At 51.0% G+C, this 12,271-nt stretch overlaps 1 protein-coding gene across 1 annotated transcript in view; it reads right to left on the reverse strand.

Moving 5' to 3' along the window:
* Positions 1-60: 60 nt before the first annotated feature.
* KIAA0100 (KIAA0100 ortholog) overlaps positions 61-12,271 on the reverse strand; it is a 31,026-nt gene continuing 18,815 nt past the window's right edge. Inside the window, exons 25-39 of the mRNA XM_031967688.1 lie at positions 10,782-10,939; positions 9,605-9,811; positions 7,308-7,407; positions 6,903-7,088; positions 6,484-6,605; positions 5,922-6,077; positions 5,731-5,840; positions 4,994-5,174; positions 4,819-4,905; positions 4,535-4,645; positions 2,753-2,888; positions 2,518-2,648; positions 2,284-2,385; positions 1,962-2,096; positions 61-885 (exon numbers count right to left, since the gene is read on the reverse strand). Of these exons, the coding sequence (XP_031823548.1) occupies positions 703-885; positions 1,962-2,096; positions 2,284-2,385; positions 2,518-2,648; positions 2,753-2,888; positions 4,535-4,645; positions 4,819-4,905; positions 4,994-5,174; positions 5,731-5,840; positions 5,922-6,077; positions 6,484-6,605; positions 6,903-7,088; positions 7,308-7,407; positions 9,605-9,811; positions 10,782-10,939 (2,105 nt within the window). The 3' untranslated portion in view covers positions 61-702. The remainder of the gene's footprint in view (positions 886-1,961; positions 2,097-2,283; positions 2,386-2,517; positions 2,649-2,752; positions 2,889-4,534; positions 4,646-4,818; positions 4,906-4,993; positions 5,175-5,730; positions 5,841-5,921; positions 6,078-6,483; positions 6,606-6,902; positions 7,089-7,307; positions 7,408-9,604; positions 9,812-10,781; positions 10,940-12,271) is intronic.

Here is a 12,271-nt window from a genome sequence, read left to right on the forward strand (position 1 = left end):
GAGCCGGCAAGAGCAAGCCAGAACCGGGGTCCCCGCGGAGGAGAGAAGCACGAAACGGCATCAAATTTAAAATCGTCTTTCTTTCTTTCTGCGCAGATCCCATTGGGTTACCAGTACCACCATCACCACCACCACCACTCGGGGCTTACTCAGAGAGAGGGCAAGGGGCTCCCGGCCAGCTCTGGCACTCAGTGCTATCCTCCCAGCAGAGCTTGGCACGGAGATTGAGTGGGACGGTGGTCCCCCTTCTAGCACCCAAAGACCCCTTTCTGTGCAAGGCTATAGGGGGTGAAGGGGCTGAGAGGGGATCACACATCCTATGGCTTCCTTCCCACGGCACATGGGAAGGAGTTACAGAGAAATATTTATAATGTCTATTTTAAAAAACGTAACACCACTTCTCTCCATCTGCTACCCCTTCCCAGTCTCCTCTGGCTCCACTGGATCACAGGATCCAGTGTCTATGTCCCTGCTCTGGGCTTGCTTCTGATCCTGGGCCTGCTCTGAACAAGAATTGGCAGCACAATGGCATCAGCCACTAGGCTCTCTGAGGGGAGCAGCCCAGCATGGGTATCATTCCCTAAGGCCCCCGCAATTCCCCAGGGAACAAGGGGAGTTCTACCCCCTGCCCCCACCCTGAGTCACTTGGGCCCTGCAGTCTAGGGCCAGAGTCCAGTTCTGCCCCACGGGGGCTTTCCCAGCTCATTTTCTTCTGCCAAAAATCGACTTCTTGCTGGGGTTCTTGTCGCCCACACTCAGACCAATGAGGAGTCGGGCTTTCTCATCTTCCTCCTGCTGCTGCATGTTCAGGTCCGACTTTGTTTCAAGCTTCCCTCGGGTCTCAGACCCTGCAGCCGGCTTCAGCCTGAGCTTCTCCTTGATCACCTGAGAGGACGGAGGATGGAGGAAAGGGACGAGGGTCAATGAACCTGACGTAAAACATTAAGTCTGCTTAGAAAATACTGAGTGACGGTTCTATCAGGTATTTACTGGGCTTGGCTTTGGGGCAACCGCCCTCCCTCAGGAGCTTATAATCTGCAGCCAAGTCCCTAATTAGTAAGGGGACAGAACTCCTCTGAAGTATATGTATGTATCTGACTTCACTATTTGAAGGTATAATTATGTAAAATAGGTATGTGATATGTGGAAATAGGCAAAGTGAAATCAAATAACGCAACCTCTTCAGGGGCTTTAATTATTGGCATTAATGGGGAGCTAGCCTCCAACCCTGCCCCATCAATATCTTGCTCTAAGGCAGGGATGGGGAATGTCCAGCCCAAGGATTGTATAAGGCCCAAGGAGAAATCATTAGCTGAGGCACCTGTGGGTGATGATGAGCTGAAAGCTAAATACAAGTACCCACTGCTTGAACTCAGTAAGTTGATAATTTTGTATATTTTTGTATGTATGACCCACTCATTAGCGGGTTATAAATATCCAAACAGCTCTAGCAAGAAAAAAGGCTCCCCACCCTTGCTCTAAATACACACATTTACATAGCAATGTTACAGTTTATAAGAAATTTTTCTCAACAATCCTGTGAAGAAGACATTAATAAATGTACGATTTGACACTGTAAGGTTTAAGAAAGTGCTTTCTTTATACCCAACAAGAAGGGACTTTGTAGAATTTAAAGATCTGTCTTTCTAGACAAGAACATTGAGACTCAGGGAAATTAAACTGGTTTGTCCAAGCTCACAAGTATTGGAGTGGAAATCTGAACCCAGGTCTTCTGACTTCAGTCTTTCTACCTAATCATACTGACTCTTGCAGTGCTATGGACAAAGTAGAAATATTCATTTGCTAAATGAATTCATGACTCATCTGAACATGTCTCAGGGGAAAAGGGAGAAGGACCCGCAGAGTTCCCTTTCCTCCTCCATCCATAAGCAGAGGAAATCTTTTGCTTCCCCGTGTCTGCCTCAGTGTTGGTCCCTAATCCCACCAGTCCAGCCACACACCTGGGCCACCAGGGCTTTGCGGCTATCCCTCTTCACTGCCATGGCGAAGTCCAGCCACGTCCATGTGTTGTTGTGATATTCTAGACAGGGCAGCACGAGATTCAGGTCCCCCCAATCCACACTGTTCTTCTCGCCCTGAAGGGGGGGAGGGAAGAAACAGAAGCCTCAGGGGCTCCTCAAGGAGCAGCCAGCCCACCCGTACTGCAGAAACCCCCGCTGCTAATTCCCCCCTCCCAGCACAACAGGAACAGGCCCCTCGAGCAGCTCTCATGCCTGCGGAGCTTGCTCAGCTGGCCCCAGGACGCACAGGGGAGGGGCAGACCTTATAGCTGACACAAAGCGGAACTTGTGGGATCTTGATGTAGATGAAGGAATTGTTCATGGCGGCCCGTTCTTTCATTTTGTCGATGTCGTCCACAGGGTGCTGAGGAGGGCCGAAGAAAGGAGACCCGTGTGGGATGTGGCTCACCCACCCCTCCCTCCTCTGCCTTTCCGTCTACCCCACGGCAAACAGGGAGACCTACTCCCACCATCCAGCCAAGGAGGTGCCAGGTACCTCAGGTGCTTTGCGGAATGACCTCCGGACCCCAGAGCCGCGGTTCAGGCCCTGAGCCACGCCCTTTCCAGGGCCCAGAGACACCGTGTCATCCGCTGCGATCAGCTGCCGGGGCTTCACCACGGGCATCCCTACAAGAGAGCGAGCAGGCCGGCCATCACCCCCTCTCCAGGGCCTCAGTTCCTTGCTGGGACCGCCGCCCTGCTCCGCCGGAGCCCCATCCCAAGGCTCTCACCCGTAGTCACGAGCTTGGACTTGTCCTCCTCGTCGCCAACCTCCTCATCCTCCATGCTACGACCAGGAAAGAAAAAGCCCATCATTCTATGGAAGAACTGGTGGGTCAGTTGGATGGTGAGGGGAACCACATTGACCTGCAAGAGATGGAGGTAAGGGATGCTTTAAAGTTTGTCAGTTACTCCAAAGGATTCATGATTAAACATGAGTTTCCACCACCTCCAAAGGTGCTGGATGGAGAGTGCAAACTGAGACATATTTTTTAGACTCAGCCAATGTGGGGATTTGTTTTGCCTAATTATGTATATTTGTTGTAAGGGTTTAGGGTTTTTTTTTCCTGGTTGAAGAGAGAAGGTAGATTCTGTTAATTGAAAACATACAAATAAAGTCAGCTTCTTTTATATAATAAAAGTCATATTCTGAAATGAAAAACATTTCTTAAAAAAATTACAATTTACAGCCAGGGGCAGCTAGATAGTGTAATGGAGAAAGCATGGCTCTGAAGTCAGGAGGACCCGAGTTCAAATCCAGCCTCAGATACTTAAGACTTACTAGCTTATGCAGCTCTGCACAAGTCACTTAACCCCAATTGCCTCACCAAAAAAAATTTATAAATAGCCATATGATCAAATGCTCCAAATCACTAATACTGACACATTTAAAACAACTCTGAGGTTTCAAATCATATCTATCCAAGTGGAAAATATGACAAAATATGGAAATGGTCAATGCTGGAGGTTATTATGCAGAGATATGTATGCTAATGCAGTGTTGGTAGAACTGCAAATTGGTCTAATCATTCTGGAAAGCAAATCTAGAATTATGTCAAAAAAAAATTAAATAACCAAAATGTCCACATTTTTTGACCCATATATTTTACTGTTAGGTGTTAATACCAAAGAGGTTGGTTACAAGACAAAAAGGTAGGCCCCCAAATACACCAAAATATTTTTGTTGTTTTGTTTGTTTGGTGAGGCAACTGAGATTAAGTGACCTATGACCCAAGGGTCATAACAGTTAATAAATGTTAAATGTCTGAGGCTGGATTTGAACTAGGATTCTCCTGGCACCAGGGCCACTACTCTCTCCATTGTGACATCTAGCTGGCCTTCACACCAAAATATCTGTAGTAGCAAAGAGTTGTAAACAAAGCAGATATCCCTTGGTAGGGGAACAGGGAGCAGTTAAACAAATTATGGCACATAAACATCATGGAGTATCATTGTGGTGTAATAAACAATGAATAGAATGAATACAGAGGTGCAGGGGAAGACATACAAGAACTGATGCAGTGATGATGTCTGCACAATCAGGAAAACACCACGCTCACCACCCACAACAATGTGAATGAAAAGAAAATAATCACAACTATTTGCTGGAGACAGAATGGACAACGAGAACACCCCCTTGGAGAAATGAGGGACGATGAGATTAGAACTGCTGTTCATAATGTCAGACTTTTTGCCGTATTGGTTAGTTTTGTGGAAATTTTCTTCCTTTTTTTCATATTATAGGGGATGGCTCTCTGAGAAGGGATTGTCTTTCTACACAAGAACACTGAAAACTGGGGAAATTAAACTGTTTAGAGAAGAAGAAAACGGTGAGAAGTATAAGTGATCTAAAATACAAAAAAATAAAAATAAAAATTTATTTTATAAAAGGGGGGAAGGGGGAAACATTAAAACAAAGTTGGTTATTCTTCCTTAGCCTAAATCTAAATTCTGTTGTAGAAAGAGTCCCATCCTTCTCTCTCCTTAAGCTCTTGGAGTTGGGTTTCCCTCACCTCAAAGTGCTCCTTGATGGAGATGCCCCCCACAGGAGGCCGGACCTTGCTGAACAGACGTAGGGCCAGCTGCCGGCCAGACTGGCAGGAGCTCTGGGGCCGGAGCACCACCTGTGGGATGTAAAGGATCCTTCAGCACCTACTTTAAAAACCAAAAAAATCGTAGGGAAAGCCAGGTAAGAGGCCCTGGTCTCTGGGCACTCTCCTACTAGCTTCCTGCAGGGGTTGCTGCCCCTGTGCTGGGAAGAGGGGGTGCCGGACTGGGTGGCAGGAAGGACACTTGCCTTATAGACAGCATTGGGCAGGAGGTTGTTCATCGTGAACCAGCCCAGCTCGAGGAGATGTTCAGCCGTGTCATCGGACTTATTCACCTGTTGAGACAGACCCGTCCCCCTGCAGTTAAGCTTTCCCCAGGGGCTGCTAGAGGCCTTCTCCAGGCTCCATTGGCCGCGGCACTACCTTGCTATACAGGAATCGCTGGAGCTCCAGCTCAGCAATGCCCAGCTGCCCATCCTCCTCGGTGAGGCGCCAGCGTGCCTGGGCAAAGTAGAACTCGGTCCGGCGGGCCACGCTCACATCCTCCTGCTGCTTTCGAAGCTCCATCTTGTTGGCCCTTTGGAGCTGGAAGTCTTTAAAACACCTGATGGTGTGGTGAAGGTCAGAGAGAGCCAACAGAGCCCGAGCCAGGAGGTCGAGCACATGCGGGGGGTTTCCCAAATGTAAGCTCCAGACAGACACACTCACGCTCGAGCCAGAGACCGTGCCCAGCCCGGGATTCTCTGCCCCACCCGCAGGGCTGTGGCTCTGCTCTACAAGGAGCCACCAGCTCTCTCCCTGCAACCCATGCCAGTGTTTAAGTTGCAATCACACCCTCCTGCTGCGCAAGCTCTGCACCGCGTTTCAGGTTCAGAGCCACGGTTTCAAGGCTGCCAGCCAGATGGGTCGTGGCTCTCCCCCAAATTTCCCTGCACGCCTCCCTCAGAACCATCTGTCCCTGGATACAAACTGCTTGGGAACCAAAAGGAGGGAGGTGAGGAAGCCAACTGCAGGTACCGGCTCTTGCCCAGAAGCCCACCTGGGCCCTGTTGGAGGCTCCTGCCAGGAGGAGACATCCAGAGCCGAGCTCTCCTTGGCAGAAGGCTCCCCGCCCTGGAGACGCCGTGAAACAAGGGCAGGGGGTGCCCTGGAGAGCGCACCTGATGAGGATATTTAGCTCCTCACTCTCCAGCTGCAGGTCAGCTTTTTCCTGGCTCAGCTTCTGGTTCAGGTCAAGGAGGTTCTCGTTCTTGCTGTCATCCTGCAGAGACTGGGGGAAGCAGAGCAGCCAGGAGTGAGCAGGAGTTCCCCCCATGCCCAGAAGCCTAGAGCCCAGGCTCTGTGCTCCAACCTTCATAATGGAGTACATCTGCTTCTCCAGCTGCCGGATCTGGGCCACGTGCTGTCTCACAGCCTCCTGTAAGTGCAGGATGCTGCTGCGCTGCTCCTCGGGGTTGCTGGAGATCTCCAGCTGGAAGCGGACCCGCTGCTTCTTTTCACTATGCTCCTAAGAGAGAGGGGCAAGAATGAGGCCTGTGGGCACTTGTGGGCATGTTTGGGCACGGAGGGCAAGCGTCTCTCAGAAGCTTCCTGAGAGGAAGAGGGAAAGAAGGTATCAGGGATCACCTGATCACTGTCACAGATCATGTCCACAGAGGGACAAGAGTAGATTTTAGTGGAAACTGGAGTTAGAACTAAGAAATCCAGTCCTCACTGGCTTGAGAAGGCTAAAGTCTGTGTGATCCACAGTCTACTGTTGTTAACCCATGGGGGGCTCTTCTACTTCCAAGGCTCTCCTTGGGGCAGAAGTGTCCCTCTGCAGCCTGTGGCCCGACCAAAACTTCCCCCAACAAAGCATGGGACCTTGGGACATTCCAACAAGGTTTGGTCTGAGATAAAGAAGCCGGGCTCACCTTTCGTTTGGGTTCTACATGAAGCAACAAGTTGTTGACAATGTCCAGGATCATGGCGTACTGGGCGGGGTTGGTAGAGATCTCCAGCTCATGGTGGATGAGGGTGAAGGTGTCCACAGCCCCTGTGACATCAGGGATTTTAGCAGGGAGCCCACGCCCTTTTCTGAGAGCCCTGCCCACCCTAGAGCCTCACAGGATGGAGTCTGCTGTGTCGAGTCACACACACAGGGCCCTCTTTAGAACCATTGCTATTTCTAAGGCAGAAATCGGAAGCCAGAGGTGCCCAATATCTTGGGGCGAGCCCTGGAGGGATCAATGACTAGCGGGGACTTTGGTTAACATACAAGTGTCAGGACCCAGCGGAGGGCTCTTCTCCAGGAGACCCTCCCCATTCTGAGAAGCCACAAGCTCTTGCACACCTTCCTGTTTCTTCAGCAGGTCCTCCTTTTCTTCCTGCTGTTCGTGGACCTCAGGTGGCTTGATCTGAGTGGCCAGCTCAGGGTCGATGTCGTGGCTGTAGCTGATGTAATACATGCGGCAACTGCAGCGCGAGATGATCCGCTGGACTTGCTGGGCTTGCTGGGCCTCTGCTGGCTGGTTCCAGTCTGGTCAGGAGAGAAAGCTTGCTTAGGGGCAGTTCCGCTCCATAGGGGGCCATGCCTCTGACTTATGGCAAAAAAGCCATGCCCAAAACCTTGGCTTCTGACTGTGCAAGACCAAAGGACTGCAGGGAAAACCCTTGGAACCCCAGAAACAGCCTGATTCCAAAACTATCAGGCCTCCCTGGCTCCCCCAACCTGGGGCAGGGGTGGGGCCTGGCCAACCTGTAGTAGTGCTGACCATGCCGCCCACCGCCTGCCCGCTCTCCATCAACTCTTGCACAGAATCCAGACTGCGCTCCCGGTGCTCCTCAATGTTCTTTACCTGTGGGAAGAGACGGGCCTCCTCAGCCAGAACCATCACAGACAGTCCTGGGCAAAAAGCTATGGGCCCCAACCCGAGAGCGGACACCACTGGTTCCACAGCCCTCCAGTTCCCAGGTCTCTAGGAAACTTCCCAGGTAGAAGTCGGACAGCTTTCTCTCTGGGTTTCAGATGCCTTTAGGCCTTCAAGCCTGGCCTTGAGCCTGCTAAGAACACAGCTATGATCTGAAATCCCCCTTTCTAAATTCCACTGGCAAGGAAATTTGGGAAACATGTCCAACTAAGGATCCTTCCCCTGGAGGTTTTTACACCAAACGTGCCCAGGCCTGAGACCTAAAAATCCATCAGAAATCAAATTTTGGACAGTGCGAACTTTCACTAAATCTGAACCTTCTTTAGCACTTTTCCCTGTTCAAATTCCCAATGTTCTCTGTGGATACTGATAATGGTGATACTGAGGCTGATGTTCATTTAAATCTCTCTGCCAGCCAAAATTCAGGGTGTGAAGTGGAATAAATACAATGTGAGCAGCCTTATCATTGGAAAAAGAGGGAACATCGTGGAGCCCCCAGCTATCAAACACAGTAAATCAGAGACAGGCAGCTCAGTGAGAAATGTGCCATGACACTCCCCTCTTGGAGGGTCAGGGACAGTATCTCAAAGTGCACCATTCTCTGCCGGCTGCAGGAGCATCTCCCTGAAAAAGCGAGCTTCAGGTACAAGGCCCGGCACGCCTGAGACCGGCAGCTGCATGCCAGCCTCCACCTCACCAGGAAGCCGAGGTGCTCTCGCCACTGGTTCTCTGCAAGGGGCACCTTTTACTTGGAGCACTACTGTTACAGACCAGCTCAACGTCCTCTTCGCATCGCCACATCCTGCCTGTCCCCTGTCTAGCGTGACATCTGATTTGAAAGTTTCTTGCCTCTTGGACAGTTACGCTGGGTGTTGCCTATACTGGGCTCCTTTGTCACAGCAATGAGATCTCAGCTGGGGTGAGGAAGGAGGGATGAGTTTTATCCACAAAGGACAGACTAACAAGCATGGCTTGCTTTGGTGCTTGTCAGATGTGTCAGGGTGGGGGGAGGGAACGTGGCTTGGAGAGAGCTTTGCTCTACTTGCTAACAACTAGTGGCACTGACGTTCAGTGTTGGCTGGGGTTCTGCCCCGCTCCCCTCTTGAGAGCTGGGACTCCTGCTGTTACAGCCGCCAGGTGGCTTTAGCAAGAGGTGAGGAACAAGAACAGGTTTGTGCCATTTTCCATGGCTCTGCTCCCAGCTCACTCTCTCTCTATTCCCCACAACACACCCTCTCTTTGGCCTGAGCTACCAGAGCATCTGCATGATGCGAATACTAGTTCAGGACTAGATAAGCCCTAAAATCAGACCTGCTCCCATTTGACAAATGCAATCAGCCAACAAAGAGTAATGACCAGAGGTCAGAGGCAGCTAAAAGCATTTCTGAGAAGCTCCCGGGTGCCGACCTGCTTTGGCTCATCTTCACGCTGTGTGGGCAATCCCACAAGCAGGTGTCAAAAACCTCCCCAGCTTTGTACCACCTGCTAAGGGTCCAAGGATAACAAGTGAAAGAGAAACAAAAGGGCCTGGAGGCTCCACAGACACGGAGCTCCTGCCATTCTCGCCACCCTCAGCCAGCAGCAACAGGAGGTAGAGAGAATTTCCCCACCTGTGCTGACCACTGCAAAGATCGAGGATTTATTTCACTCAATCAGCACAAGTTGATAAAGTCCCTAACATGTGCCAAGCACTGGGTGCCTGTGTACAGGCATACAAATGAACACATGAACACATGAACAAATGAATACAAAAACAAATGAACGTGTAGCTGCCCTCAAGAAGCTTATGTCTTATTGGGGGAAACACTAAGAACATAAACTATTAAACCCAAATACAAAGTAATTCTTGGGGAGATGGGGCTCTGGCAATTGGGGAGAAGGAAGGGATGGTCTAGACAGGCTTCCCTGGGAGGCGAAGAGAAGTGGGTGTGACAGCTGGGTGTTCAAAGACAGCAATGGGACAGAAAGCAAGTTCTTCCCTGTTATGGTGTATATACAAGAAGCCTGGAAAGGCAGCCTGGGGTCAGAGGGCAAAGGTTTCTTTAAGAGAAGAGTCTGAATGTATTTGATCCCATCTGCTAACGGGAGGGACATGCTGTGTTCTGCTAAATGGGGGCGCACTAACCTCCAGCCAGAGCTGCCGGTCATCACGCTCAGCAGGGCTGCTCTCAGTGGTGGCAAAGTACTGCATGCCGTCCAGGAGACATGTCCAGGACGTCTTCTGCTTGAGGGTGTCCCCGTACCAGGCCGGGTGGTGCTGGCACTGAAGCAGCTGGGCTTTGGCCGCAGACACGATGACACAGCCCTCTGTCTCTGCACCTCGAAGAACCATCTGGGACAAAGAAAAGAAGCTTCAGGACACCACTGAGGAAGAGAGGAATCCCCCATCTATCCCACTGAGCTCTTCCCCCTGCCATTGACCAACTGCATCAGTCTGCACCAAGTAGCAGATGCCCCTCAACTGTGATAATAGGATTGGGATTGAATTCAACTGAGATATAAGAAATGAACTGGAGGATTTAGAAAAACACGGAAAAGCTTGGATCTACGAGGGAAGAGAAAGAACTGACCTGCAGAAACATGCAGAGTGCAGTCTTACACACATGGATATGTGAGTGTGTGTGCTTACAGATAAGTACACACATGAACAAAGTCGCATTTAATGGTAGCCTTCTCTAGGGCCCAGGAGAGGGGAAAAAGAGAAAGCTCTGGCTGGCATAAATGTCACTCTGGCCACGCAATCCCAGAGCAGCCTTGGCCCTCCCAGCCTACTCCTGGCAGTGCCTGTCTTAGATCTCACAACAGACTCCAAAAGCAGCAGGGACCACCAAGGCCGAGTTCCCCAACTTCTCTGACTTTCAAAGATGGGAATGTTTCTTAGCAGAGCGCCCTCTTTCTGGGATTCTCAAATATGGTCTTTAAGTTACTGTTTTTGTTTTGTTGGTGAGGCATTTGGGTTGAGAAACTTGCCCAGGGTCATGCACAGCTAGCAAGTATTAGGTGTCTGAGGCTGGATTTGAACTCAGGTCCTCCTGACTTCAGGATCAGTGCTCTATCCACTGTGCCATCTAGCTGCTCCCAGGGTTCATACATTATAAAAAAAAATTTCTGATAACCCTATGTCAGGGTAACTGGTTTCCTCTGTAATCCTCTGCATTTTATTTTAGGCATTTCAATGGCTTCTCCAGCCTGCTACCACGCTGGCTCCTAACTCCACAGAGATCCAAAGCCCTCTGTGTGACCAGATGAGAGCTCCCTGACCCTTCCCCATCCCCTTGGGTGCTGGGGCACAGCAAGGCTACCTGGCAGTTGACCAGCTCAATGAGGCAGTTGCGGTTGAAAATATCGTCCGTCTGACAGGCAGCGATGCCACAGAGCTGCTCACTGACGCCCGACTCGTCCTCTGTGAACACCACAAACTTGTCTGTCTCCTCAATCAGCTTCCGTAACATGTGGGCGCCTGGGAGGAAGAAGAGGGCCACAGTCGGAGGAAGAAGAAATCACGTCTGATCACGCACTGCCGAGCCAGGAAACACACGGAATTCTCTTCTCCCCCGCTCTCCCCACTGACCTCCAGAGCCCTCGCCCCCTTAATCTAGTTCCCTCTCCACATGACCTAGAACCTTCTTCTCAGTCTTTGTTCTGGGCCTGCGAGGGCTCCGGTACTTGTGGCACGGACCATTCGGATCAGGCTCAGAAACCCAGAAAATCGAGTGGACAGAAAAAGCAGAACGAAGGGGTGACTCTTCACCAACAAGTATGGAACTGGTAGAAATGGCGACCGGTGATCCTGCCCTGAGTGACTACCTCACCTGAGATGTGCAGCAGGGAAGGAGACCTGCAGAGAGACTTGCAGAGAGCACATCTTAAAGGGCCCACAGAAAGGAGAAGGAATCCCCTGGGGTGAAAACTTCATAACAAGGGTGAAGGCGCAGAAACCATTCTAATGGAGGGGGAAAAGAAGAGTTCCCTAAAGAGATACGTGTGGATACCCAAATAAATAACCAACCCCCTTGGACTTTAAAGAGATGTGCCTGGAAGTTGGCAGACTCCCAAAGGGCAAGGATAGGGCAATGGAGGGTCCTGGCCCTGTGGAAGAGGGCCGCCGGAGCGATCACTCAGCTCAGCTGAAACGGGCAAAGAGTGAGGGACAACAAGGAGGAGCTTCCTTAGGGCTCATGGGCAAGCTGGACAGGCTGCTAGCAGGCAGGGGGGTAGATAGGGGCACAAGGAGGGAGCAGCCACCAGAGCCATTCCATTCCCATTGGTTTCGTTTCTCTGCCAACACAAATGATCTCTGGTCAGGAAAAGAAGAATAAAAAACCACTGGGGCTGAGACACAAGGACTAAGAGAGCGCTGGGCTATCTGCCTTCATGTCCAAGTGACTGGCCCAGAGCAGAGGGAGCAGTGCCTGGAACCAGGAATCGGAAGAGCTGAACGCTACCCTCCAGCAGGGTCCATGGCTCACTTGGCTGCATGGACACATTCCCTGCCCTCTGACTCTTATACAAAGCGTCCTACACACACAGGCGGAGGCACTCCTAACTGTGCACACCCACTGTCCAGCTGAGGACACGAGGGCTCCTAGCCCCAAGCACAGGGCGAGAGGCAGCCTCAGGATCCAGGGCTCTCCTCCCTGGAATCGAGGGCTGCCGAGCGAAGGTGGGACACTTTTGCTAGGCTCAGTTTCCTCATCAGTAACATGAGAAAGACGCAGTTCTGGGAAAATGTCCAAGTAGTGCCAAACACCCAACTCTTCTTTGTGACAGTAGAAAACCAGAAGCAGTCAAC

This window comes from Sarcophilus harrisii, chromosome 4 (genome assembly GCF_902635505.1).
Source record: "Sarcophilus harrisii chromosome 4, mSarHar1.11, whole genome shotgun sequence".
NCBI lineage: Eukaryota > Metazoa > Chordata > Mammalia > Dasyuromorphia > Dasyuridae > Sarcophilus > Sarcophilus harrisii.